Here is a 25,857-nt window from a genome sequence, read left to right on the forward strand (position 1 = left end):
CGCCGCTGCCGCCCCCCAGGGGAGCCCCGACGGGGGCTCGGTTCTACCGGAACGACACCAGGAGGACAGGGAACGGCTGGCGCCGTCTGGCCACCCGCTACGGAACCGGCCGGTGCGGGCACAAAGCGTTCGCGAAACCAGACCTTGAAAACATCGTTATTTTATAGACAGAGCCCCAATACAGCTGTACTGCAGAGAACACAAAAGCTGCTGTGGTGAACGCGATCCCTACGCTGCTGCCAGAGAAAGAAGCGCTGCCCGCGGGGGTCCGGCCTGGGGAGTCCTGGGGGAGGCGGTTTATCCGACGGAGGCCATGATCACATCCACAGGGAGCTCCTCGCTGCTGCGGGCCGTGACCTGCATCGTCACCGTGTCCGTCAGGACGAGACGAGACCTGACCAGGAGGTCATGGCCACCCCGGAACACGCCTGGAAGGGAGAGTGGGAGGAAGGAGTGAGCACGCTGCAGGCCGCCCTCCCCTGCAAGCCTAAAATTGAACAGTGCTGCTTGGCAAGGGCAGGTTTCCCAGAGGTAGTCTGGCCAATCCCCAGCACTGGGCCAGGAGAGACCCTCGAGCAGCACGTTTCTCACTCGTTATAACATACCTGGGCCTCTTACTACTGTAAAACTCATGAGAGCAAAGTGTAAAATAAACTCTAGCTGAGAAAAGATCCAGGCACTCCTTCAGTGACTACCAGCTCCAGCGCATACCCCTTTTGCTGGGACTTTTGCCCACACAGGCTCCCTCCAAACCAGGTGCCACAGGCCACAAAGACAGCAAACTGCACCCAGCAGAGCCTGGGGCTGATCCCAACACCCCCCACGCCACAGCACCCTCCCTGATCACCAGCTGCTTGACACTTGCTGAGACATAAACCATGGTAAAGCCTCCAAATCCTACATAGAGCGCAGCGGGCTCCATCAGAAACTCCAGTCCTGATTTTCAGCAGGCAGCTCTGTGTGACCTCCTGAAGAGCTGCTCCTCAAGCAAAGACCTCACCCCACAGCTCACCTGCCAGGTACAGAGTGTGAGAGTTCTTGTTATCAGGCACTTTATCTGATCGCTCGCAGGGCTGCATCCCCAGGAACTTCACGATATTACTAACTGCCTCTGTTAAGAAGAAGTAGATAAAATAGGCTCCATGTTGCAGGTATCTTAACAGGGACACGCAGAGCACCCAAAGGTGACTAAAGCCCTCCCCATATGTTAGGGTTCATGTTGCTTGTCTTGAGGGACACATGGCCAGGATTCTGTTTTTGGAGGTCACCAGGGAGGCAAAGGCAACACATAAAATACCCACCGCCACACGGCAGTTCTGTTATCTGATGCAGCAAAGGTGCAAAAGACAGAAGAGGGTGAATGAGTCAGACTACGGAAGTAGGGGAGTGCAGCTGGCTGCACACTTACTGCACAGCCCCAACAGCCTGCTTGCTTCTCTGGGGACAGATGCAGAAGGAAGGAGACATCGTGCAGGAGACACAGGTCTTCAGGTGGAATTTGAAAAGGCCTCAGGGAGTGTTTCAAATCCTAAGGGGCTGGGCAAGGAAGTCCAGAGATGGCTATAGGATGAGGACACCCTTCTAAGCCATCAAAAGACTGTTTTTACAGGCTTCTCAGGAAAAATAAAAGGACTCTAACACAATGAAAGAGAAAAGGGCTTACAACATGAGCCTGCCCACCAACCTCATGTCTTCTGCTCTTTGCATCTTTTCTTACTGGTCTCAAGAAGGGAAGTGGGAGCTCACAGCTGAGCTATGGTCTGTCTGCTTGGGAGGGTAGGGTGCGAGAGCAAAGTGAGTTGTTCTCTTGCCTCCCACAACCCAGCCTGGTCTCCACAGGGCCCAGAATACTCATTTGGTTTTTTGAAACCTGAACGAACTTGTTATCACAGTAACTGTAGCTCCGTATTGAACAGCTGCAGTGAAATAGCTTGTGAGGGGTTTTGCCCCATTAGCCTTTCTGTGAGAGATCTAAAGTGAGCCAGACTGTGTGGCCGGACTCTGCCTGCTGGAGGGAATGTTAAGAGCTCTGCTGGGCTCAGACACCCCCTTACCTTCAAGGGTTTTAATAGCAGATAAAGTAAAGGTCTCCTCCTTTTCATACTCGTCACCCACTTCATCCCAGGCTGCTCCAAAGTTTGGCTTCAGAACCCGCTGAATGTGATCAGCCACTGTTACCTCCAGGTCTTCAAGCTGGCAGTAGAAGAGGTTCAAGTGAAACATGGTTGTTCTTAACCCTGCTCTCTCCAGAGTGAACTTTAGACTGGATTTTCTGAGGAGACAGCCTTCACTTCCACTCATGGATGCATCAGAGCAAGCCCTGCCCCTTCTGGTTTGCTTGAGCAAACACAGCTTGGCTGAGCAACTGCTAGGCCTGGGAGAGCCACTGGCCAAGCCATTTCACAAAGCAGGTTGTGTTCTTAGCACAGCCCTTGGCCTCACAGAAGTCAAAGCACTGGACCAAGGTCCAAAACAGAGGACCAACCAAAACCTAAGAAAAAACTGCTTGTGCTCACACAGGTGCGGCATTTGCTTCCCCAGGGTGCACATAAGCTTCTATTTTGCCTTTCTGGCTTATTGTTTTGTAGGCTGGTAAAGTACAGTGCTATACCAGCAGATGCTTGCTATCACCTAGCGCTGCATGCTGGGTTAGCCAAACTGCTGCTGCGACTGTGTCTGTGCGAGGCAGAACCGGGCCTGTCCCTCCAGAGCACGTATCGAAGTGCAGTCAGTGCCAGAGCTGGCCAGACACCAGCCTGCATTCATTTCAGCCATTGTTGCAGGAAAGAGTCTCCTCCTGACTCTAGTTGAAACACACAGAAGAGTTTGTTTAAATATCACTCAACTGCCCTGGGTAGGAAGCAGAGAGAGGGGTTAACCTTCCATGTTCCATTGAGAAAAACTCTCCCCATTCCTTCTGGGAGGATGCTACATCCTCAGTGACTCACTGCACAGCAGGGCCTCTAATCAGATTCACAGCAGTGACAGGCAACGCATAGAAAACAGCCTCTGTAGCTAACAGGGCAAGCTGAGGTGGTGTCACAACATCCCTTCCTCTGCGGAGGGTAAGCACCACCCTCTGCGAGCTAGTCTCAATTTCTGACCAAGCATTAAATTCAAGCTTCTTCCTCTGTGGTAAAACAGCCTGCCTGTAAATGGCAAAGCCTGGAAGAGAGGTGCTTCTGCAGCATCGGTGCTCTCATCGGTCTCAGTACTGTGGAGGGAAAAGCCCACCTTCCCCAGAGCAAGAACAAGGATGGCAATCTCCCTGTATCAGGCAAGCCTCTAGGCAATTAACTGTGCCACCAGGGAGAGCAACTCATAGAGAACAAAATATGCCCAAGGCCGTCTGTCTCCACAAACCTGACTGTGCAATTGCCAGAGCCCATAGGGCACAGCCTGCCAAAGCTGGAGGACACACCATGGCCTCCCAAAACACAGGCGTCCTGCAGTCAGGTGTCTGCCTGGAAAGCAACAGGAGGACACTCCATACTAGACAAAGCAAGTTCTGCAAACCTGCATCTGCATCCTGGGACAGACACCAGAGACAGCAAGAACCCCCTCTTCAGGCGATCCTGCCTACATCGGCGTCAGCAATCACATCACTGCTTGCAGGGACCTGAGTACAGATCACATTAACCCTCAAAATGCCAACAGTTCCTGTGATCAGGTACACGCCCAGCTCCTTACCACATACTCATCCTCATAACCCTCGTCGTCCGTCTCTCCCGTGTTTGGATCACAGTCCTTGACAGTGAACTTCATCATGCAGCTGAAGGTACAGGCCACTGGAGGCAGGGGAGGCAAAGGCAAAGTCCATGTTACCACCAGATCCGCACTCCCCTGCGGCAGAACGGGGCTGGGAGATTTGGGGCAGCTGGGGTCTCCCCATCACTGTCACCAGCACAAGCTTAGCCACCGACCTAGAGGGGGGTCTCCGAAAGTGTCCGTCTCTCAAGAACAATGTATTTATTTGTGATATTAAGGCTAGCAAACAGTAATAAAGACGGGCTCATGACAGCTGTACAAGACTATAATCCTCAGATCAAGCGCTATTACCGGTGAATCTCAAGTTGTGTAACTATGTCCCACCAGCGCCTCATGAAGAGGCGAGATCCTTATCTAGGGATCAGTTCATGCACCTCCAAAATGCAGCCGCCTTGCACTGCAGCACGGCAGCTGATTAATACCACCCGGCCAGGAGGGGAAGCGATGACTCAACCCTAAGATGGGCACTGCTGTGTGAACAGCAGCAATACACACAGGTGAGCAGCCCCAGAACACAAACCAGGGAGACCAAAGCACAGGTAAGGCGTGGCTCATGTTCTGGACAGTGATAAATGTTCAGTTCAAACAGACATCCCTGAAATTCTAGCGGTTTGTCTGAAACACCCCTGTGCTACTCAGAGCACCTGGGCACTCACAGCACTTCACAAGTACCAGCCTCCCCACATACTAACACTAAGAATAGACAGACTAAAGGACTGTGCATGGACATAACTCAGCAGAGAGCTGAATGCTCATCTGCCAGCTCTCATAGCCTGACTCAACAATGCTACGGCACAAGGGAACCAGGAGAGGAGAAGGGAGGCCTGTCGGCAGAGAAGTCATGCTCAGCATCACTCAGGGCTGCACCCACATCCAGGCTATAAATACCTGGCTAGGATGCAAGGTAGAATGTGTGAGGGCAAGCAATATGGTACACTTACTTTGAGGGACATCAGGAAAACAGAAGGCAAACTGTTTACCTGCTGTTGGGTCCTCTTCAGACAGTGCCACCAGCGTGTAGCAGGTACCTGGCTGGTTGTACACCAGGGTTTTGGCAGGTACGTAGCCAATGACCTCATACCCCTCCGTTGGCTCCATCTGCACCGTGACATTCTCCAGGATCTGATCGTTCAGGGTGTTTGTGCAGTCAAACTAAACAGGGAAGGGGAAAGCAGCAACAGCTTGAAGCCGCTCACTACAGATCTAATAGCAGACTTGCTTTAGGCAGAGTGGGAGCAGGGTGTCAAGCTGTGAACCCCTAGCTCTTTGTGTTTCACAGTGCACCTCACTATCAGCTGGCTAGTCACAGGGCTCATGCGTTCCAGTTTAGTCACAGAACAAGTGTGACTACAAGCGACCTATTTAAATGCTTTGGGGGAGAAACTAAAACCCTGCAGGGGACTCCTGTGCTCTGGCAAACTTTTTTTTCTTTTTTATTTTTTTTAAAAGAAAACAACAACTGAACCAGCACACAACTACCCAATGCCTGCCCTCTGCAACCCAGACAGGAGCACAAATCCAGCAAGCACAGAGATGTGTCAGCTTCTGCCTGTTTCAGTTCACCTGTTAATATGGAACTTTTTCCTCTAAATGTACTTTGACCTTTCTCCCTGGACAGTAATTCCCAGGTTAACTCTTTGCTGTATGGAAAAGTAAGCGCTGTGTTGCCTACCTCTTCTCACTTGATGCTACAGGGACACAGTGCCCCACAACAGATAGGAAGGAAGGTGATCCTTTGCACAGCTCAAACCAGGGGGAGTTTGAGCAAGTTTCGGCAAGCTTGATGGTTTTGGCAAGTCTAAATTTGCTGATTAGGCTTCGTTCCAGCTGCAATGACAAGTCACTTAACCTCATACAATTGCATCTGGTGGATGGACAACAGAAGCAAAGATCAACCCCTACAGGGGCTGTGTAAGCAGTTCCAAGCTTTGGAGGAAGGAGCTGGCTAAGGACAAAACACTGCTGCTCGCAGGCTAGCATACGACTTGCTGTGCCTTGAACTCCCCAAGGCCCAGGCAAAGACATACAGAAAAAAACCTGTACTACACAGCCTAAAATAAAACACAGGGCATGAAGAGCTCTCCCCAACCATGTCCCTTTCTTGGATACCCTTTTCAGCCTCTCAGATACAGTAAGTTTCATTCTTTCATGCCCAAACCACTTGCCTGAGGAAAGAACACAGCTCCCCTTGCCGACTGCTCTGTGAGAACAGCCCCATCTAGTGCTTGTTTCATTTATTTTGACTCTACATTTCAGCATTGTTCAGGCACACACGTTCCCTAACATTGTTTCTTGGGCTCTGCTGCCCTGGATGAGAAACTAAGGACTCCTCATTGCAGTGATGTGCTTTGAACACAGATATCCCTAAGCTATTTCTTCCCAGTGGAGCTTTTAACTGGCCAGGAGCTTATTTTCCAATCCTCTTTCAGCACCATGTGCCACAGCCACCCACCTGGAACACCATGTGGCTGACAAATGTGTGCTTGGTGCAACGAACCACGTACTCGGTCTCCAGCTCTGTCAGGGCGACAGGCTCTGGGGAAGACTTGAAGAGTGAGCCCAGTCCCCGAAACTCTGGGATCGCCCCCAGTTGCTCTGAAACAGAGGACACAAACCATTGCTTTCCCCAACCCACAGGAAGGTTTTTAGCAGTTTCAAAGCCCTCATTTAAGCTGCCAGAAACTGCTTCAGCAAGGAACTATCCACCAAACATCCATAAACTAAAGGCAGAGTCATTCTTTGCCCACATCTATTGCAAGATAGAAAGAACAGGACTATAGGCAACCCCAACCCCCAGGAGTGAGCAGCTGACAAAGCTGGGAGCCCACATCACTCTCTGAAAGGAGATGGGAAAAAGCCAGAAAGGCTAAGGAAGACTCAGCAAGAGGTGGCTACATTGTTCTCACACACAGGTACAGGAGAGGCTTTGCATATATTTACCTTGGAATATTTCTTGCCGTGTTGCTGCCACCTTCTCTGGCTGTTTGATTACAGCAACAGGGACATTTTCTGCAAAAAAAAACCAAACAAAAAAAAAAAAAAAAAAGAAGAAAGATTTGAAGGTAAGAAGTAACTAAATCAGAAAACAGATCAATGTCTGGAGAGGGATTTGACTAAGGAGAGAAGGGAGCTCACCGCTCATCTTGCTATGGACTAGACACCCATATTTAGCTTCCTAAACACCTTTGGAATTGCAGCAGCTCCAGGGAGGATTACCAGCTATGACTATTATTAGCAGCTGGACTAAACTGGAACACTAATGTGGGAGCAACCAGATTTGCTGGCCTTAGTCTTTATAGAAGATGTAATCCCACAAAAATCAAACAGGATGGAGTTCAGCAATTCTCAGCAAGCCCAATACAGTTGCCTGTCTGAGGGCTGGAGCTGCAAGGGAATTACTGTCCGTTTGGACCAGCATTCAGGGGACTGTTCCTCACCTGCTCTTTGCTCGACAACAGGAGCTGTTGCCAAAGGAACAGATTTCAAGTCAAAGGGTTTCTCGGAGGGCTCCAGGGTGTACTGATGCAGAGCTCTCTCCAGGCCAGGGATGGACACGGTCAAACCTGGTGACAGAAGGGACAGGTCACTGAAACCACAGATAATGTTACCTCTTTTGTCACTTGTTAAACCAGGAAAAAGGTGCAGACTTGTTTTGAGGACTTCCTGCATTACCATTCAGGATGTAGCCAGCATTGAGGGCTTTCTGCTTCTGCTCCAGAACATTCAGGTAGAAGGTAGCTCTGTCTCTCACTTCATTGTCATCATCCATCACACACCTGAGAAAAAAGTGGAAAACTTTCTTCAGTGCAAGACAGCAGAGTCCACACAAAGGAAAGCGGGTAACTAAGCCACCTTAAAGGGCGAGAAAGAACATGCCATAGCAGACAGGCAGCAATCCACTAGTAATTGTATCAGAAAGGCAATCACCAGCCACACTTGGCTTCTGTCCACTCTGTGGTGCTGAATGCAGTGGTGAGTCCGTCACAGGGTCCCGGGAACCCACTGCACCTTCTCAGATCCACAGCTAGAAGACACTAGACATGCATGGGGAAGCTAACAAGCTCTCAAGCGAACAGGGTTTTTGACTCAGGATGTGGAGAAACTCTGAGGTACAACTCACCTTTTCAGTAACACCAAGATACTGGGTAACATTTCTTCATTCTGAGCTCCAAACTTGGCCAGGGCACTTACAGCACCTGTAGCACCAGTCATGAAAACAGATTTAGAAAGCAAAGAAATCAGCTGAAGTTTCCTCCATTTCCTGGCCTTGATCAAATGCTAGATCAGAGATGCTAGCACTAGTATAAAGCATTACTGTGACTAGAAAGAGGAAGATGTATTAGAGTGAAGCGCCTGCAAACCTCCTCTGTCTAGTTTCAGAGTCACTGCATCTCCCTCCCCATTTCTCAGCTGCAGGCCACCTCTTTCATCAATACTACTGCAGGATCTTTGCTGTGTACAAGATCTGCTTAGGACTAGAGCGAATCATAATTCTCAGAAGCAGAGGTCTTCATACATTATGTCTCCTTGAAGGTCTGTCATAGGGCAGACAGCCTTCCAGGTGTGTCTTACCTGCCCGGACTTCTTCATGCTCCAGGACAACCCTGTTGTAGATGAAGCGAATGTATTTGGAGGGATTGTTGGTTTTGGGCCCTTCCTGCCCCAAGAGGTGGAGGATACGAGTGGCCAGCACAGTGAACTCGCAGTCCTCGATGAATTCACAGAGGTGAGACAGGCCTGTCTCTTTGCTCTCCGAGTTCTCCTCAATGATGCTGATGATGCAATCCACGATGGCTCGCTTGTATTCAAAGCCGCCCTAAGGAGCAAAAAGGAACTGCTCAGTGAAAATCTCAGTATTTTAGAGACTCTGAACTAGCCAGACTGGAAAGAATTTCCTTTGAAGAGGTCACTCGCACTTAGTGCTTTTAATCTGTATTTGAAAGGAGAAGGGCAGTAATGCTGCCCTCACTTCTGACCCTCTCTACACTCAGAGGGCCAGCTAATAGTCAAGCTCTCTTGCCAGCTCCCTTCAGAATGGCTGCAGTGAAGATAAAAACAAGACCTAAAGAAGGTAGAAGAATCCATCTGCCTGAAGGGTTTACATCTCCTTCAAAATCCTCTGCTGCCACAATCAGTATATAAGAACAGCCATATGGGAGGAGAAAAAACCCAACCCTCTCCCCTTTAGCACCAGACATCTGAGAATGAATCACAAGAGAAATATATTAAGGATCGTATCTGCCACAGCAGGACCCAGCAAACAGCCCATTAGTGTGAGAAGGCAGGCAATCAATACCTCCCTAGGCACACCCCATAACCTCACACACCATTAATGCTTGGTTCTCTTCAGACATTATTTACTAGTGTCCTCAATACACACCAGGGGATTAAACTGCACACTATCCTCTGCCGATTACATGCACAGTGCTGGGCATTTGCAGGATCTTTCTGGAGCTACTTTGGATTAAAAAAAGCTTTTAAACAGAATGGTTTGAACTACAAAACCACATTCAAAAATTTATCATCCACCCACAGAAAATCTGGGAAAGGAGAATGGTCCATTTTTCACAGGAGCAAAATGAGATGCTCTGGTCTGTTCCCAAATGAGAGGCTTTAATTGGCAAAAAGTGATGTCAGAGCAAGCAGTGGTGCCAGCTGTGTTGCAGGCATGTTAGCTCATTTAGAAACAGCCTCAGCAAACCTCTGTAAAGCTGTCTTTCTGCAATTTATGTCTGACTGAATGCAGAGAATGGTTATATGTACTCGTGATCCCTTCAGTGCCACAGCACAGAGAACAGAACAAAAGGGGTCCCGTGTCATCAATAAATAGGTTGTTATCAAATCTTTGTGTACAAGACAAAACTTCTTGGAATTTGCTGTCAAAGTATAAAAGAAAGCTGGTTCAAATGTGAAACACACATGGACTGCCAACAGAACTGCTGTTGCCTGCATTTGCTTTGAGAGTTAATAAACCCCCAGAAAAATCAAAGAATGAAGACCACATTCAAAATATGCCTGGCAGTATGCGTGTAACTATTGTGCACAGCTGGCCTTTCTGCCAGTTAGACTGCAAGCCTTTTAGAGAGAGGCTCTTACTGCACAGCATTATCAGTAAAAGCTTGACGCTCACAGGGCCCCTGTGCAGTCCTGCAGTTCATGCATGCAGACATGGAACACAAAGTAGTTGTCCTGCAAACTTACCTCTTCCCGAAGCATAGTGAAGAGAAAGTTCATGAGGACAGCATGCTTGCGAGGGTACTTCTGACACAGTGCATTGATGGCCTGCACCACTACGACCTGGAGGAAAAGTGGGGCAAGTAATAAAGGATTCTGTCTCACCAGGAAGGAAAACAAAAAAAATAGTCGAATTGTGTCAATTTTGTGCTGGTCCCTAGACTGGAAGCTACAGTTTCGCCTTTACTTATCCAACAAATGCAGTTCCAGAAGGTACATTCCTAAGAATTGGAGGAGATTGATCTTTATGCCCTGGCCAGACCCTAACAGAAGCCCACACCCACTGGAAAGAAGAAAAAGAGATTTAATTCTCAAAAGGCATCTCCCCAGCAGAGAACATGTGACTCTGGAGCTGGGTGCTGTAGACAAAGGCATGGCTTAGGCCGACAGCCTCAGATTCTTTCTCTTCCCTGCAAATACTCTGCAGTCCAGCTCCTGGGAGAGGCTCCATGCAGGTTTCAGAGCGCACACACAAACATGGACAAACACCAGGAACCTGTGTGTCCCTCCTCCTACTACTTCCTTACTTTGAATTCATCAGAGATTTCTGACATGAAAGAGGAGATCTGCTTCATGAGCCGGTCAATGCTGCTCTCACTGCCGGTTTTCAGCAGGGTGGTGATGGCCAGGGTGGCTATGCTGCGGTTGGAGTCTGTCACAAGGTTCTCCAGGTCTAGATTACAGGCTGTCACAGCAGATGGGTGCTTCATGGCCACCTAGAGCAGAGAAGGAAGAGTGGAAATCACTCAACAGATGCAAAAGGCCCAGATGGCAAAACCCACCAAGTCTCTATTAGCTCTCACTCCTTTCTGTAAAAATAAATGCTACAGACTGTACATGAAGATCATCTCAGACAAACAACTAAACTGAGGTTAAAGAAACAAGCTCTTTCTTCTGCAGAATTGCATCTCTTGCTGGAAAAGAAGCAGTAGTAATAAATGATCTTTTACTATTTTTGACTCTCTCATTCTCCTTTATATATTAAGAAAAGAAAGCTATGAACTCCCAGCAAAAATTCAGTGAGCCTAGCTGTGCAGAACAGCTTTGTGGGTGGAAGCACAGCAGTTACCAGACATTGCCATTCTGTCTTTTTCTTTTTTAGTTTACAATGTCAAGGGCAAAGCTGGAGCAAAGAGTGCCATGGAGCAGGCAAAAAGCAACATCAGAGTTTGATCCCTGTTTTGCAAGTAGCTCCTTCACCACAGGAAGCTCAGAAGGAAAGTAGTAACACATAAGACCAGTGACCCTCTGTAGACCTGTGAAATTATTGTGGGATTTTTTTTTTCCTTCTGTAAAGTGTTCTTTGAGGTTTTATTCCACTCAGAAAGCAATCAAATGTAAGGCTGTAGCCCAGGATAGAGGTTATTCACACAAAATCATCACATAATCAGGCCCCTTTTCTCTTCTGAAGTCTGCACCACCCAGCGCATGAGAAACTATCACAGCTCCCGAGAGACCGGCTCCTACCTTGTTGAGGGTACGGACAGCTGCATATCTCAGTGCTGCTTTCGGGGAGCTGCAGAACAGCTGCAAAACTGCAGGTGGGAAAACCAACAAAAGGCAGACATTTACACAATCTATTACTGAGAAGCGTTTCATATGTGAAGAGCTTCAGTGAAGAGACAACTGCACGCACAAGGTAACTAGAAGCATGCTTAAGAAGCAACTGTGAATTTATCAGCTTCCTCTCTCCCTCACTGTTGTCCCCTATGCCACACATCCCTGCTGAAAACTAGCTCTTATCCACCTCCCTCTTTTTCCATGGTGCTGTTTTCCTTCAATCGTCTTGAAAGCCAATTTCATCACCATGTCATCTTTCCTATTAAGTCAATTTGAACTACTGTTCTCCATTTCTATACAAACCTTGCTCCTTTTGCAGGGCTGGCCCATGAAGGGCACCCTCCCTGTGCAGATGCAGAAAGACAACACACAGCCTCCCCACCTGCCAACAGTCCCAGCTCAGGAGAACATTTGGACTGGAATGAGCTGGGAAGGCAGGATGCCACCACCTTAGCTTCTTGCACAGTTACATTCAGTCTAAAGCAGGGAGATTTATCAGTTAGAATTCAGCCCTGTTTCACAGGAAGAAAGGACCCCTCCAGTAACCCACACTTGAACACACCAGGCAAATACCTTTACAGGAGCAAAGCTATTCACACACACCACAAGCTCACAGCAGCAGCATAAAGCAACAAAAGGTACAGAAACACTACAAGCCTGAAACTACACAAGGTCCTTGTTTCTTGGGGTAATCAGCAAGTGTGGCCACTGCAGGGCCATAATCCCCTTGCCACTGCCACAAGTGCCTTATTTACCTGAGACAGCTGGAGCCAGCTCTTTGGCAGTGCAGTTGGGCAGGTTAACGATGGCAGATGCAGCTTCATAGACCACCATCTCATGCTTGTTTCTGAGGCAGCTCTCAATGAAATCAAATAGGGGGCTATCACGGCTAAGGGACAAAAAATCAGAAGAATTAATTAAACCAAAAGGTGCTGACAGAAATGGAAGAATCCAACAGCAGAAATGGGCAGATCCCATAGCCCATGGAAAGGTAAAACCAGCCATAAACTTACTATCCCCAGATTTTGCAGTGGTCATTACACTGTACTTCCAGCACGCCTGGGCTGGAAGTCAGGCTGCTTTCTGAGAAAACACGCTCTGCCTTACAGGCTAAAGGGAATCTCCCTCATCCCTCACACACTGAGAGCTGACTGTACACATCACAAGTCTTATCTACCAGAAGACACACTGCATACATGGTAGCCAAATAATTGCGGAAGACAGAGAAAATGAAGCAGACTACCTCAATAAAGACCAGCTATGCAAAACAGTCCAGAGAAACAAGAAAGTATTTGACGTGCAAGAACACACACAAGACTCATAGAAGCCATTTTATAACAATAATGAAAGCATTCTGTATCTTCTCTGCTGCCTTTTACCCAACAATAAGAGGAGAGAAGCTACATGCTGCTCTTCAAAGATGGAAATAAATGCCCTCATGAGATGGCAAGAGAGCCTGCAATAGGAGATGGAAGCAGGACCTGAGGAAATTCTTCCAGCAGGACAAAGGAGCCCCCTCACCTGCCAGCCTCCTCCTCCAGCAGCTTGCTGGCCACTCTAATCATCATGCAGTAGGCAAATGGTGACTTGAGGCCGTGGCGCGTGAACTTGCTGAGCATCTTGTTGACTGCCAGGCGGTCATTCTTCCGCACATGGTAGAGCAAGCCCAGAGCATGATACTGTGCAAGGAAAGAGATTGTCACAAACCCACAGTGTGTTCTTTCCACTTTTATCCCCTCTGTTGCCCAGAGGGGCCTGGCTGAGCTTAAGCAGTTTGCTCCACAATCAGCTGGTGTTTGCTATTCCCTGTGCTGGAGGCGGGTTTCCTACCTGCACCATGATGTTGTCGCTGGAAGCTGCCTCCTGAGCCTCATTCACCCAGCGTTTTACCACATCATAACTGGTCTTCAGCAGGTGCTGGGGGAGACAAAGCCCAGACAACACATGAGAGAAGGATGGAGGAAGCTTTGGGAATCACAGCTCATACTAAGAAACAAAGAGCCTTCCCCATGAGGGTGCTGGCAGCAGCACTTATAGAAGAGCAAGGGATCAGCATGCAGAGACCTGGCCATGACAGCCGCGGCCTCAAGAGGCCGATGATCTCCCACAAAGTCAGCGCCAGTCCCTCAGTTCACGAAGAGAGGAACAGCAACAATGAAACCCTGAAACTCCCAACATGTCCAGTCCCACCACAGATGACTGCTTCCCAGCTTGACTGTCCCTCAGGCCTGCCCTGCAGGGAGTACATACCAAAGAGGACACCAGAGCAGAGCTGGACACACTTGGCACTTTGTCAACAATCGCCTGCTTCATGTAGCGCTCGATGGCCTGCAACATGGTACTCTGCAGGGAGAGGGAAACAACAGCTGATATGGATTAGGAGTGTGAAAGGGGAGATACAAAAGCATGAAAAGCAAAGTAGAATATGGGATGGGGTGAAGCAGGGAAAGGTGAAGAGCCTAGGGCTGCCCCCAGGGAAAAACTTACATCAGTGATTTGACAGAGTGCTCTCACAGCAGGGCCTCGGTAATTGTCATCCTTCCCAGTCATGTCTTTGGTCAAGCTGGTTGAAAACAGGAAGCTCTCAATACTGCACTCCCCAGCCAGCAGCTCTCAGGTGCACACACTGTGCACACAGAGCAGCAGGCAGCCAGCATCACAGCTGAATGCCCGGCAGGCAACTGTGGGCCTCAGGCAAGTCCCACCAGGGTGGGAAGGCAGGAGGAGATCAATACTCAGGTTCCAAACCCATCAGCAGGCAGCATGGGCTACTGATCACCAAGCTAGGCTGGAGCACACGCACACATATCCCCGAGGCATTTGCCTTCCACACTGAATGCTCATTCCTGCCCTTTCTCCAGGGTCCTGGTCAGTGCAAGACCATCTACGAGGTGATGGGAATTCAATCATGTCACAGCACTTGGGGCTGGCTTCTACCTGCTGCATACCCTCGGCCCTCAGATGATGCTAAAGCCTCAGGTTCCTGTCTCCCCATACTGCACCGGCCTCTCAGTGGGATGATCAGCAATTCAGGAACGATTCACAGAGGAAATTTTGTTCCCCAGTGAAGTCACATCCTATGCTGCTACAGGAGCAATAAATCCTTGTCTACCTGTTGAAAGCCTTGAGATTTATGCCAGAAATCTACAAAAAGCTTCAAGGCATTCAGAGAGGAAAGTAGGAGTTAACGAAACCAATGTTTGCAAAGGGGAAAACACAGCAATGCTGCTGTATCACATAACCAAAAGAGACAATCCGAACACCCATAGGCATGGGATACAGGGACACGGCATATTTCACACACATCACTAGGAGTTCAATGTCTGTATTTTAATGACCTCTTTTAAAGGAAAAATTTTCCTCACCAGGGGCATTCCCTATCTTCACCCTGCTTAGAGACTACAAGTTATCTCCAAGAGGTTGGACAGGCATTACTGGAGGGCACGTGAACATAACAGTAAGAAAAGTGAAGTGACTGACCTGCTAGTAACAATGATTACATCTTCTGCAATAGAAGACATCTCTTTGATAGTCAGGTAACACATCCTACGAAGAGTTGGCTGACAAGGAAAGAGGGAAGACAGAAATCATCTGAGAGGACACTGGATAGAAAAGGATTTCAGTTTCAGTCTGCTTCCATGATTTTAGTGTGAAGATCAAGAGCCTGACACCTTCAGAGAGCCCCAGTGCCTGAGTGTGAAAGATGTATGAAACACCCCTTTCTCTTCTAAATCCCCCAATCTTAGGGTGGAGCTGCAGAAATACCAGATTTAGCTGGATCTACAGTTTCATCTTTAACTTGTCATTCATATGACCAACAAGAAAAGCTTGAAAACATTAGCTGAAGGCACCCTGATGCTTCAGAAGAAAGAAGGCAAGCAATTTATATTCCTGAGACTGGGGATTTCTACACCAGTCTCATGATTTTAATGCCCTGTGGTTTGAGGGACAGCTAGTGATGGTACTGCTGTAGGTACTAATTCTTGGGCTCCTTCAGGACACAGAGTCATTGACTCTCAGCAGAAAGCAGGATCTTTTAATGCTGGGCACAAAGCACAGTGTATTTAGCTGATTATATGCTTGATCCCTGCCTAGCACAATCTCAAGAGTTAAACAACAATTCAGAGGGAGGAATCTCTGTCTCAAGAACAGAGAATGCATCAGTTAAGCTACTACGAGGTCTGGGAAGGGATAAGAAGCTAATCTGTGCTTTTAAACTTTGATTTTACTCTTCCCACTCAGATCAGGTAGCTCCAGGAAGGGCAGAAAAGCTGATAGTATAAAGACACACATCTCAAGGCTGAAAAAGACTCTATTGACAACTTGTCCCACCAGATGAATACAGCAGAAAAAAACAAGCAGACTTACATCATTGGACTGAAACAGCCTGGTCATAGCAAAGAAGGATTCGGTAGCTTCCATGACACCAAAGTGCTCCCCCTAGAATATGTTTGGAAAGAAGGAAGGAAATCCCAATTACCACAGCCAGCTTTGGACCTGCTGCAGGCGTCTCTGTATAGGTGTAAATTTTCTCTCCTTTACCTGGTTTATGAGATACAGGATCTTGGTGAGGATATGAGCACATTTTCGTGGGTTTATGGGAGTCTCATTAAACACTCGTGCCTAGAAATAAAGCACAGACAAGGATGCTGACACCAAGACCCCTTGCAAACACTGTCCTGTCTGGTCTTGGCCACCAATACAAACAATACATTGTGAGGCAGATATGGCAAGATTCTTAATGACTTTGGATCAGATTTCCCCTTAATTCCCGTTAAACATGGAACTTTCTTAAACAGGTTCTACAGTCTGGGATTGAAAATCCAAGTGCAATTAAGGTTTAAAGGCCAAATCCTCACCACACTTTCACCCACACAAGTCTGGATTGTGTGCTAGCTAAAACACTACTCTTCTGACAGATGTATGCAAGCTCTGTGAGGCTAATGGGAGCCAACACCATTCACAACATTGCAAGCAAACAGTTAACGCTGAAACAACAGGGTCTGGGGATCAAGAAGTTTAACTACTGTTGAATAGAAAGGCATTTTTTCAGAGCAAATTCATAGACTATTCAATAATCAGCCACACCCCACTCATTACCTTTGTCATCTGCAAGACATTCGGGGTGTTCACGGCCAATCTCCCAACCTTCCTGTTTTAGAGAGAGCTTTCCCAGATAATTTTATTCATTTTATTACTATTTATAGTTCAGTATTTTTCTGTTTCTATAGTCACAGAGACCATTTCAACTTTCTCCCTTTCTCCCTTCCTCCCTCCAACAATAAAATAAGAACTAACGGGAGTGCTGCCCATTTCTTTCAGAGCTAGCAGGACTGTAACAAACCCCCACTTCTTTGCTGAAGTTCTCCAGTGAGCTACTCAGGAGGGAGAGACTTTATTCAGAAAGGGGTACACGGAGAAGATCATCTGAGGATTTACCTCTTGCAAGACTGCACTCTTCTCCAGGTGCTGGAATGGGTTGGAACCCCCACCTGCAAAATAAAGAGAGTCAAAGTCTTTCCAGGGATAGTGCTATGGGAAAGCAACTTTCTAACCATGCCCATACTTTAAAAACACACTGAGCATTTTGGGGCAAATGTTTCAAGAACACCAAGCAAACAGAGTTCCCTCTTAAGTAATATTAACTGGATGTCTTCAGAGTGGTTAGGGGAGGCTGAGCAGAAAGGACATTCCTTGATTTGTCATCCCCTCCAGAAGTAACTATCCATGAGCCGAGGTGGACTCATTAGCTGGAAAGTAACTGTGCTCCACTGTTATCCCCAAAGACCTATTTCCATCCCCGGGGCTGGGAGCTTGCTGACAGTTAGAGCATCAATAAGACAGGCCTAGAAACAAGAGCTCAGACAAAAAGAGGTATTGCTTGCCAGACTGGTGAGTCTGGAGTGCTTTATAAACTAATATAAACCAATCAGGAAACCACCAGTAAAGTATTTTTGGCTCTATCACTAATTAAGAGAACAAGACAGTGGACTAGAGTCTGGACACGGAGTAACTTTCATTGTTCCACTTAATTGTTTAATATAATTTATTCTGTTAAAATCCTCGCCAATTAAGGATGAAATAATCAGAGAGGAAAGCACTATGGTTCTGCATGATCTCTATTAGCTCGCCTCCAAAGCATTTTTGAGCTGTAGCTTTTCAAAAGCTGCCAGTTATTGATAAGGAGGTTTTAATTAGTACCTATATTCAGCCTGGCCCTGGGACAAAACACAGCCATCTCCAGTGCTGTTCCAATGTTTAACAAGCCTGATCTGCTGCAGAGCACAGCTCCTGGGCTCAGCTCCGATCTGATGGGCTTAAAGCATCCTACTCTAGTGTCAGTAGCCTTTGCAAGAGTAAGTCTTATACTTAAAGGCAAACAATCTGCACTCTGGCTCCTTCCCGCTTCATAAACTGCCCTCCTTTGGCCCAGGAGAAGTTTGCAAATGCAGTAGGTGGCTGAACAAAGTGCAGATACTTATGTGGGGTTTAGGAGAGAAAAAAACAAGGAGAAAGAACAAAAACACCTCTAGTATGAATATGAACTAGTTCTAGCATGAGCATGTAAATGTGTTCCAAAAAAGCTGCCCAGCAACACAGTATTTCCCATAGCCCTGCATGTCTACAGTCCCTAAATCAGCCATGAACAACAGAGCACCACCTCTTCACCTTTCATAGCACTAAGGATCTTGAAATATATCGTACATGAGGTCTTGGACCTCACAGCACCCTGTGTCAAAGTATTCTTCCATCAGAGAAGGAGAAAGATGCAGGGAAGGCAGAGGCTGTGTGTTCAGGAAGTTCCTAGTATTGGATGACTAACAACAATTTGTACTGATTTGCAGAGAAATAGTCACCAACTGAGCAAGCATCTCAGAACAATTATATGCCCAAAATAACATCTCAAAGTGCATTTCTGAGAGCCAGAGGAAGCAGCTCATCCAAGGCTACCTACACCATCCATGAAAAGCAAAGACACAGAAGCCAATTAAGTGACACACTCATCTCAACAAAAAGACTGTCCTGTTAGCCTTTACAGGGAAAAAAATAGGTATCCAAAGCCTGCACATTCATGGATGATGCACTCCAACTAATACTGAGAATGACAGGCACTCAGGCTATATATTTTTGGACATATACGCAATCCACAAGAGAAAGGCACCTGCCTTTCTCTTACCTTCAGTAAATGCTAGGAATCTTCTTTTGAGACACAAGCAACGGGATGAGAAGTAAATCCAATAGCAAAGAAAAATGTTGGGAAGCATGCAAGCAGCAGTGGCAGAAAGAAGAAAGGAGAGGTCTGTGAGCTCTTGATATGAACAAAATCAACAAGAGTCAGCACCATCATACAAGGAAGTGCACCTCCTGCCAGCCTCAGCCATAGGTAATGCCAATACCTGGAAGTGTGTGGGAGGTGCAGATGAAGAATAGCCCCCAAAACAAAAGCCAAGAGTGATTCCCCTCCAACAGTTGCATCACTAAATCCTCACTTATATCAAGATGTCACAGAGGTTTTGGACAAGGCAAACAAGGGCAAAGCATTTAATGCACGATAAAATAAAAAGTAAGCGGAGTCACAGAACAATCACTAAGATTTACACTGAATCAATTCTCTTCAGGACACACTGACTTGTTATGGAGTACAAGCTATGTAGAAAGCTTCACAGGAAGATGAAAAAGATACCACAAGGCACAATCATGAACGCAAACACTGTCATATCTAGATTCAATTCCACACCACATAAAATATCAATCTCTTTCTTACTACTCAGGCCTAAAGTTTTGAAATGTCAACCAATCACTTCATGTTTCTTCAGTGCGCTCAGCCTTTCAGACCCACTGAAAGTGGCAATGATCTTGTTGGAAGAGCAGACCAGATGTGTCAGAAAAAGCACCAGAAACTACAAACTGGATTTTACCCTGCTTTAGCACCTGGTTTGAGAGTTGGGCAACTGTGAACAGGACTAATATGCTCAATATTTAGTCTCAGGCTCCACACCTGGTGATGCAGCAAGTAACCTCGGTGTGGTGGGCCAATGCCGCTGGTTTAGCCTCTGGTTGCAGCACTGAGAGGAGGGCAGCAGACTGCTCTAGGGCTTCCACACTGCTTCCCACTGCGCTCTTGAGCACGCCAGCCAGCCCCGCTGCAAAGCTGGCACCGACTGTCCCCTCACAGCTCCCTCCCTCGGGGGTCTCCCCTCCCCTGCCCCCTTGCCCACAGCAGGGGTCTCCCCTCAGCTCCCCCCTCGCGCACAGGGAGACTCTCCCCTCACAGCCCGGCCCCTCCCGCCTCCCCTCACCCGACTCCTCGTCCTTCTTGTCGAACTTCTTCAGCATGGTGCTGCCGAGCGGCCCCTCGGTGAGGCCCTTCCCTTCCCACCCCGTGGCGGTCCCGGTCCCGATCCCGGTGCCGGTGCCACCGCCAGCCCCTTCCTGCTCCCCGCCCCTTCCTGCCAGCCTGTCACTGCCGCCGCCGCCCGCCGCAGTGCGCAGGCGCGGCCCCGCCCCCCGACGTGGCTCCCGGCGGCGGCCCGAGGCGCGGGGCGGTGGCGCTGGGCGGTGACTGACAGGGGGGGAGGGCGGGGACCGACCGGGAAGGGTGCGGTCGGATTGGCGGGGAGGCGGGGGCGGGGCTAGGAGGAAGTCTGGGCCTGGGGGCAGCGCTGGGGCAGGACTGGCGGGGGGCACTGGGAGTGGGGGGACACTGGTACCAGGGGACACACTGTAGGAGACGCAGCATGGGGGGACACGCTGGGCTTGGGGGTCCCTGGGGGGACATCGCGCAGGAGGACACCCTGGGAGCGCGTGGAAGGTCAGCGGGGCACTGGGGAGATCGGGGGACACCGGGGCCAGGGGGGAACCGGAGCAGAGGGGGGCACGCTGGGACTCGGGGAGGGAAGATGTGCCGGGACATGGGAAGGGGGAGATCCTGGCAGGGGCTCAGTGCCCCGGGGGACGAGGGGCATGGTGGGGGAGAACCCCCTCCTGGGGATGGGCAGTTGTTCCCCGGACTGCCTGCCCCGGAGCACCCCCGCTGCGACACACCGTCTCTGGCAGATCCTCTTGTGTTCCATGTCCCCACTGCCGCCAGCACCCCATCTCTACCCTGCACCCCAAAACCCCCAAGCCCGGACCCATGGCACCCACCTGCTGCAGTGGGGTGTCCATGGGGTCCAGCGCTGCCCGGGCATCGCCTGGGCCCTGGGGCAGGTGGGGAAGGCAAAGGACCTGTTACCCACCCTGCCACCTCACCCCAACCCACCCACCTGCTGGCACATCCCTTCACTGGCTACAAAAATACGTCCCTCCCGTGGGGCGCAGGGTCACCCCGATTGCTTCTGCCCCCTTCCCAAAGCCAGTGTCTGCTCTAAGACAAAGGGGCTGCACTCACCCTGCAGCAGGTAATCCTCAAAGATCATGGCCATGTCCCCCACCAGCTCCAGCGGCCTGCGTGGCAGGCGTCCCCCAGGCTCTGCCTTGCTTGCGCCGCCCTGTACTTTGCACGGGGTGGCCACCCTCTGCTTCACACTGCTCTTATCTCCCAGTCTTGACGAAGACGGCGGCTCTGGAGGCACAACGTGATGTCCCCGTTGGCCTAGAGCAGCTGCGGGAACCCTGGGCTAGGGACCAGGCCTGCTGCTGGTACAAGGGCTGACACCTCTCATTTGGGGTTTAATGAACTCTGGTGCCAGCCCTGGCCTGGGATGTGCCCCCACTGCAGCTCTGGGGAGAGGGAACACAAAATGGGGGTCTACAGGGCTGCAGGACTGATACAAACCACCATAAGTCATGTCTGATGCCACGTTTTATTGTGCAAGTTTGCCAGTTCTGGCTTTGAGGCTCAGCTGAGCTTCGCGGAGGATTTTATGTGCTACAGCCACCCAGAGAGAGGCGGCACAAGGGAAAACCTGCCTGGCTGGATGCAGCCCTTTCGGAGACATCCCAGTGGCGGGTGAGAGGGGAGAGAAGTAAGGCACAGAAATCCTGGTGGTGCCAGGGCTGCAATCCAACTGTACACTGGCACTGGCCCCAGCAAAGGCAAACCCAGCTGTATCTTCTCTGGTGGTGCTGAGGTGACAGTAAACCAAATCCTCACATGGCTGCTGCTTTTGCCATGGGCATCAGGACCCAGGGGATGAGGTGCCATGTTCATGGTCCCTTGTGGGCATACCGATGCCACCCCCTGCTCTCCTCTGCCCGTGTCCCCCAGCAGCCCTGCTGCCCTCTCCAACCCTGGCTGAGAAGCCATGCCCCAGCCAGGGAGGTTCATTTCCTACGTCCGAGACGGGCCATCAGCTCAGCGTTGGCAGCTGCCTTGGCCTGCAGCTCCTTCTCTCTTTCCAGGTCAAGCAGGATTTTCAATACATGGGTGGAGACATCAAGTGACAGGGAGACCTTTCTCACCTTTTTCGCAGGAGCAGGTCTCTTGGCACCCGGGCTCATCGGCCAGGGCAATGCTTTTGTTGCTGACCCCTCTATCAGTGGCAGGCTGGCTTTGTCCAGATGAGACACTGCCCCAGGTTCATGGTCGTCCTTCCTCATTTCAGGGAGACCTGGCAGCATCTTGTTAACACCGGTGGTTTCCTGTCTCATCAACTTGCCTCCATCCACGGTATGGGGGGCCAGTGGGAGCTGCTCGGGGCTCAGCCCCTTCCAGGCTCTTGCCGGTACTCCGAGGACCACCAGGAAGGTGAGCAGCATCCTGCAGCGTGGCCTGGCTGGGAGTGCCTGTGGAGAGCAGCCCGTCACTGCTGAGCATCTTCCCCCCCATCATGCTGCCACGGCTCTGCAACCCTCCAGGCAGGACGTGTCCCCGCTGGGGTGACGCATGCAGAGCCCCCCCCCTCCCTCCCACCAGCTGGCCATGCCTGGCGGTGGGGACTCACCTCCCTTTTGGGGATTCTTCAGTTTTCCACCCTGATTTTAACCTTTTTGCATGGAGCAGAGTTTTGGGAAGGCTGAAGGGGATGTGGGAAGCAAATCAGCTGGGTGTTCCTGTCCTTTCCCACAGCCCCTGGCTGGATGCTGGCCATCCCCTCCACTTCACACCCTCCAGCCCTTTGCCACCCAGGGAAAGGGACATTCCCACCTGGGGCAGGGTGGCTACCCGGAGACAGCAGCTGCTCTCCGACCCAGACCTGCCCTTTGGACAGGGAAGCTGACATGCCCAGGGTTTTGGAGCCGTGCAGGCTGTGGGGCTTTCCTCCCTCCCACGCCTTCCCCAGCAGATGCTATCCCCCACGGGGCTACCAGGCTCTCTGGGGCAAAAGCCACCCCACCAGGAGGGACACGAGCTGCTTGGCCTAAAATACACAGTGCGTTGGTGGGCACGAGTCTGGCCATGTGCACTGAGTTGTGCCGAGCCTCAGCATCTTCCTCTGCCCTATCCCCCACCCTGGTCCTAGGGAGGACCCTGGGGGATGCCGGGTGCTGTGCCACAGGGTGGGGGTCAGGGTGTTGTGCTGTGGGGTGGGTGTCAGAGCAGATGCAGGGGGAACCCCCACACAAATCCTGCTGTATGGCTGCATCTCCCCTAAATCAGTTGCCCAGCAGGGTTTGCCCAGCTGGAAGAAGGGCAGTGAAAGGCATCTAAGCTCCTGCAACCCCTCTCCAGTGTGAAACCCTTCGGAAAGTACCGGAGCAGAGAGCCAGAGGCTGCTTAACTGGCTGGGAAGTGGGTAATGAAAAGCATCCAACCCCCTGTAATCCATTTCTCAGCTAAAAGCCCCCTGGAAAGCACCACTGAAGAGCGCAGCCTTACCATTTCCAGCAGGTCCTAGTCCCGTCGATGTTCAGACAATGTTCCCAGGGTGCAGGGACCACAAGTTGGGGGTTTGCCCTGCTCCCCACCAAGCCCTGGCTCTTATCCTGCCCCCAGCTCCACCTCCAACCCGTGGAGGGGGGGACAGTGACATGCGGGGGGGGGAACGACATTGTTATTAATACATTTTGCCTAATAACAGATGAAATCATCCTGGGCCGTGGGTGGGTGTGTGCCCCCTCGCAGCTCCATCAGCTGCATTTGGAGGGGATTCCAGGAACCTGGGGCAGCTCAGGCATAATCATCTCACATCTGACTTGTGAGATGTTTTTTCTCCATCTAATTGAGACTTCCTGCTCCTGCCAGCCTTGTTTAATCACTTAAGGGAGAAAACACACGTGCGTATTGCCACTGGCTGGCATCTGTGGCACTGGCTGCAAGTGCCAGTCCCCAAGGTGTTGTGACGCATGAGGTTCCTGGATATCTCCCGGTGCCAGTTTGGTGCTGCCATCCTGATGGACACCCTGGCCCTGGCCAGCTGGGGGGATATAGCTGGAGATACGTCTCCTCCTCCCGTGCCAACTCCTGAGTGCTGCCTGGGCCACTGGTTTGCAGCCAGCTGCCCCACTTCAACCAGGACACCACTGTTTTGCAGCCCATCTGCACCAGTACAGCCTGGCCCAGCCCCTCTGCCAGCTGCCCGCGGTGGGTAACAGCCTGTAGGTATTGCTGTAGGGTGAGCCCCACCCACACAGAAGGGTTTTGCCCCAAGTGCCCCCCTTAGCAGCTGTGAGAGCACTCAGGGGCTCTCAGGCTGGGCAAGCACCTGCGTGAGATGAGTTGGAGGGTGCTCAGCCCATAGAGCTGGCCAGGGCAAGAAGCCAGGGCACCTGGGGCTGGGGCTCAGACCGCTGGGGGTCTTACCCAGCCTCATGGCCGCAGGATGACCCGTCCCATGCCAGCCTCCCTGGCGGGGGCAGGGAGAGAAAATAATGCTGGCTCTGTTCCTCCTTGGGGGAACATCCAGGAACTCCAACCCCAGCAGTCAAAATTAGCTGGTGGCACTGATTCACCCAGCACATCATGCAGCACCACAGCCCCACGTGCTGACGTGTCACGGCCCAACTGGGGGGGTCGTGGCCTGGCTTGCGTCAGCTGGGCATGCGGCAGGCACAGGGACAGGGCATTGGAGTCCCTGGGGGGTGAGGACTCCCAGACAGCACTGCCGGCAATGAGCAGCTGAGAAGGCCATTCCTGGGGTGCACAGGGGGCACGCTTGGCTGAAGAGCTGGCCCCAAACTGCACGGGCATCTCCGATGGCATGCCAAGAAACACGGCATCTCCCCATGAGCACAGCTTTAATATCACAGCCCCCTCCCACATTGGTACACATATACATTCACTGTATACAGATATACACAGAGCAGCGGTACGTATGGGTGCCACAAAGCCCACCCAGCAGGCCGCAGCCCTCCAGGCCCCAGGGTGGCGGGGGGGCACGTCCCACTCATCCCTCCGGCTGGAGCGAGGCAGGGGCTGCAGACCCACAGGAGCTGACATGGCTTTCACAAAACCTTTGAGAGCGAGCGTAGGTGAGCAGGAACCTCCTCTAACATAGCACCATCCTCAGGGTTTCCCCAGCAGGCCAGGTGGTACAGAGAGCCCTCCCGGATTAAAGACAGATGTGCTGCTGACAGGTGTGTGAGCTGGAGGGCAGTGCAGGGAGGAAACCTCCAGTCTCCCCATAGGTCTTTGCCAGACCATCGCAGCCACAAAAGGGGAACCGGGCCTCAGTTGAGGTTAAGGTGAAATGTATTCAGATGGAGCTGGTTGCAGGGGGTGGGGGGGGAGGGATGGCATGCAGGGAGACACTGCCTGGCCCAGGGGTGCGGGCAGCCTCCCCCAGCAGAGAGTGGGGAGCAGGGCGGGGCTGGGGGGTCTGTGGAGGGGCAGGGAAGGGGACAAGGGTGTTAGATGAGGGGAGAGGAGCCCAACCATGCCAAGTCCCAGATCTATTCCTGGGCCACCAGGGAGGCAGCACAGGGCCAAGCGCCATCCTGTCAGCAGTAAATAAGTTAAAAATCAAACTGTGAACAGCCCAGGAAACCTCCAGGTGGGAAAGGGGGTTAAGAGCCTTGTGTGGGTGGTGGTTTCCCGTTTGATATAAATTTCACCTTAACAAGCAATAAAACTGATATGAAAGGAAAAACCCGTGAGCAGCAAAAAGACACGTTAGAAATAGCACCAGGTTCCTGCTGGGGACTGGTGGGCACGCAGCCCCCACCACCGTGCGCAGCCCAGATTTGGCTGGGGCGGCAGCCGGGCCCCGCTGGCGGGCAGCCCTGCCTGCCGAGACACTGCCCGCACCTACGCCTTTGGCTGCTCTCCTGCCTTGCCCCTGGCAGCGCCATGAGCATCTGTGGAGAGAAGCGAGGCAGTGTCAAAGCCGAGGTTGGGGACCAGCATCGTCCCCCCAGCTTTGCACTGACCAAGCCCACGGCACTGGACGGGGATGCTGCTGGACCTGCCAGTGC

At 50.9% G+C, this 25,857-nt stretch overlaps 2 protein-coding genes across 2 annotated transcripts in view; both read right to left on the bottom strand.

Annotated features, from left to right (window-relative positions):
* Positions 1-150: 150 nt before the first annotated feature.
* On the bottom strand, positions 151-19,990 carry COPG1 (COPI coat complex subunit gamma 1). The gene is made up of 24 exons (XM_074913988.1): positions 19,863-19,990; positions 17,002-17,054; positions 16,105-16,185; positions 15,931-16,002; positions 15,043-15,122; positions 14,050-14,125; positions 13,813-13,905; positions 13,393-13,479; positions 13,084-13,241; positions 12,318-12,451; positions 11,470-11,537; positions 10,530-10,718; positions 9,970-10,065; positions 8,341-8,584; positions 7,889-7,964; positions 7,441-7,544; positions 7,206-7,331; positions 6,709-6,777; positions 6,221-6,363; positions 4,749-4,920; positions 3,691-3,788; positions 2,055-2,193; positions 1,013-1,111; positions 151-428 (listed from the first exon to the last, which is right to left on the bottom strand). Exons 1-24 carry the CDS (start codon positions 19,897-19,899, stop codon positions 298-300), a joined length of 2,625 nt encoding a protein of 874 aa, XP_074770089.1. The 5' UTR covers positions 19,900-19,990; the 3' UTR covers positions 151-297.
* Positions 19,991-24,493: 4,503 nt separating this feature from the next.
* Positions 24,494-25,857, bottom strand: part of COL7A1 (collagen type VII alpha 1 chain) — a 32,883-nt gene continuing 31,519 nt past the window's right edge. Inside the window, 1 exon segment of the mRNA XM_074913949.1 lies at positions 24,494-25,740. Coding sequence (XP_074770050.1) covers positions 25,691-25,740 — 50 coding nt within the window. The 3' untranslated portion in view covers positions 24,494-25,690.

This window comes from Athene noctua, chromosome 10 (assembly GCF_965140245.1).
Source record: "Athene noctua chromosome 10, bAthNoc1.hap1.1, whole genome shotgun sequence".
NCBI classification, from domain to species: domain Eukaryota; kingdom Metazoa; phylum Chordata; class Aves; order Strigiformes; family Strigidae; genus Athene; species Athene noctua.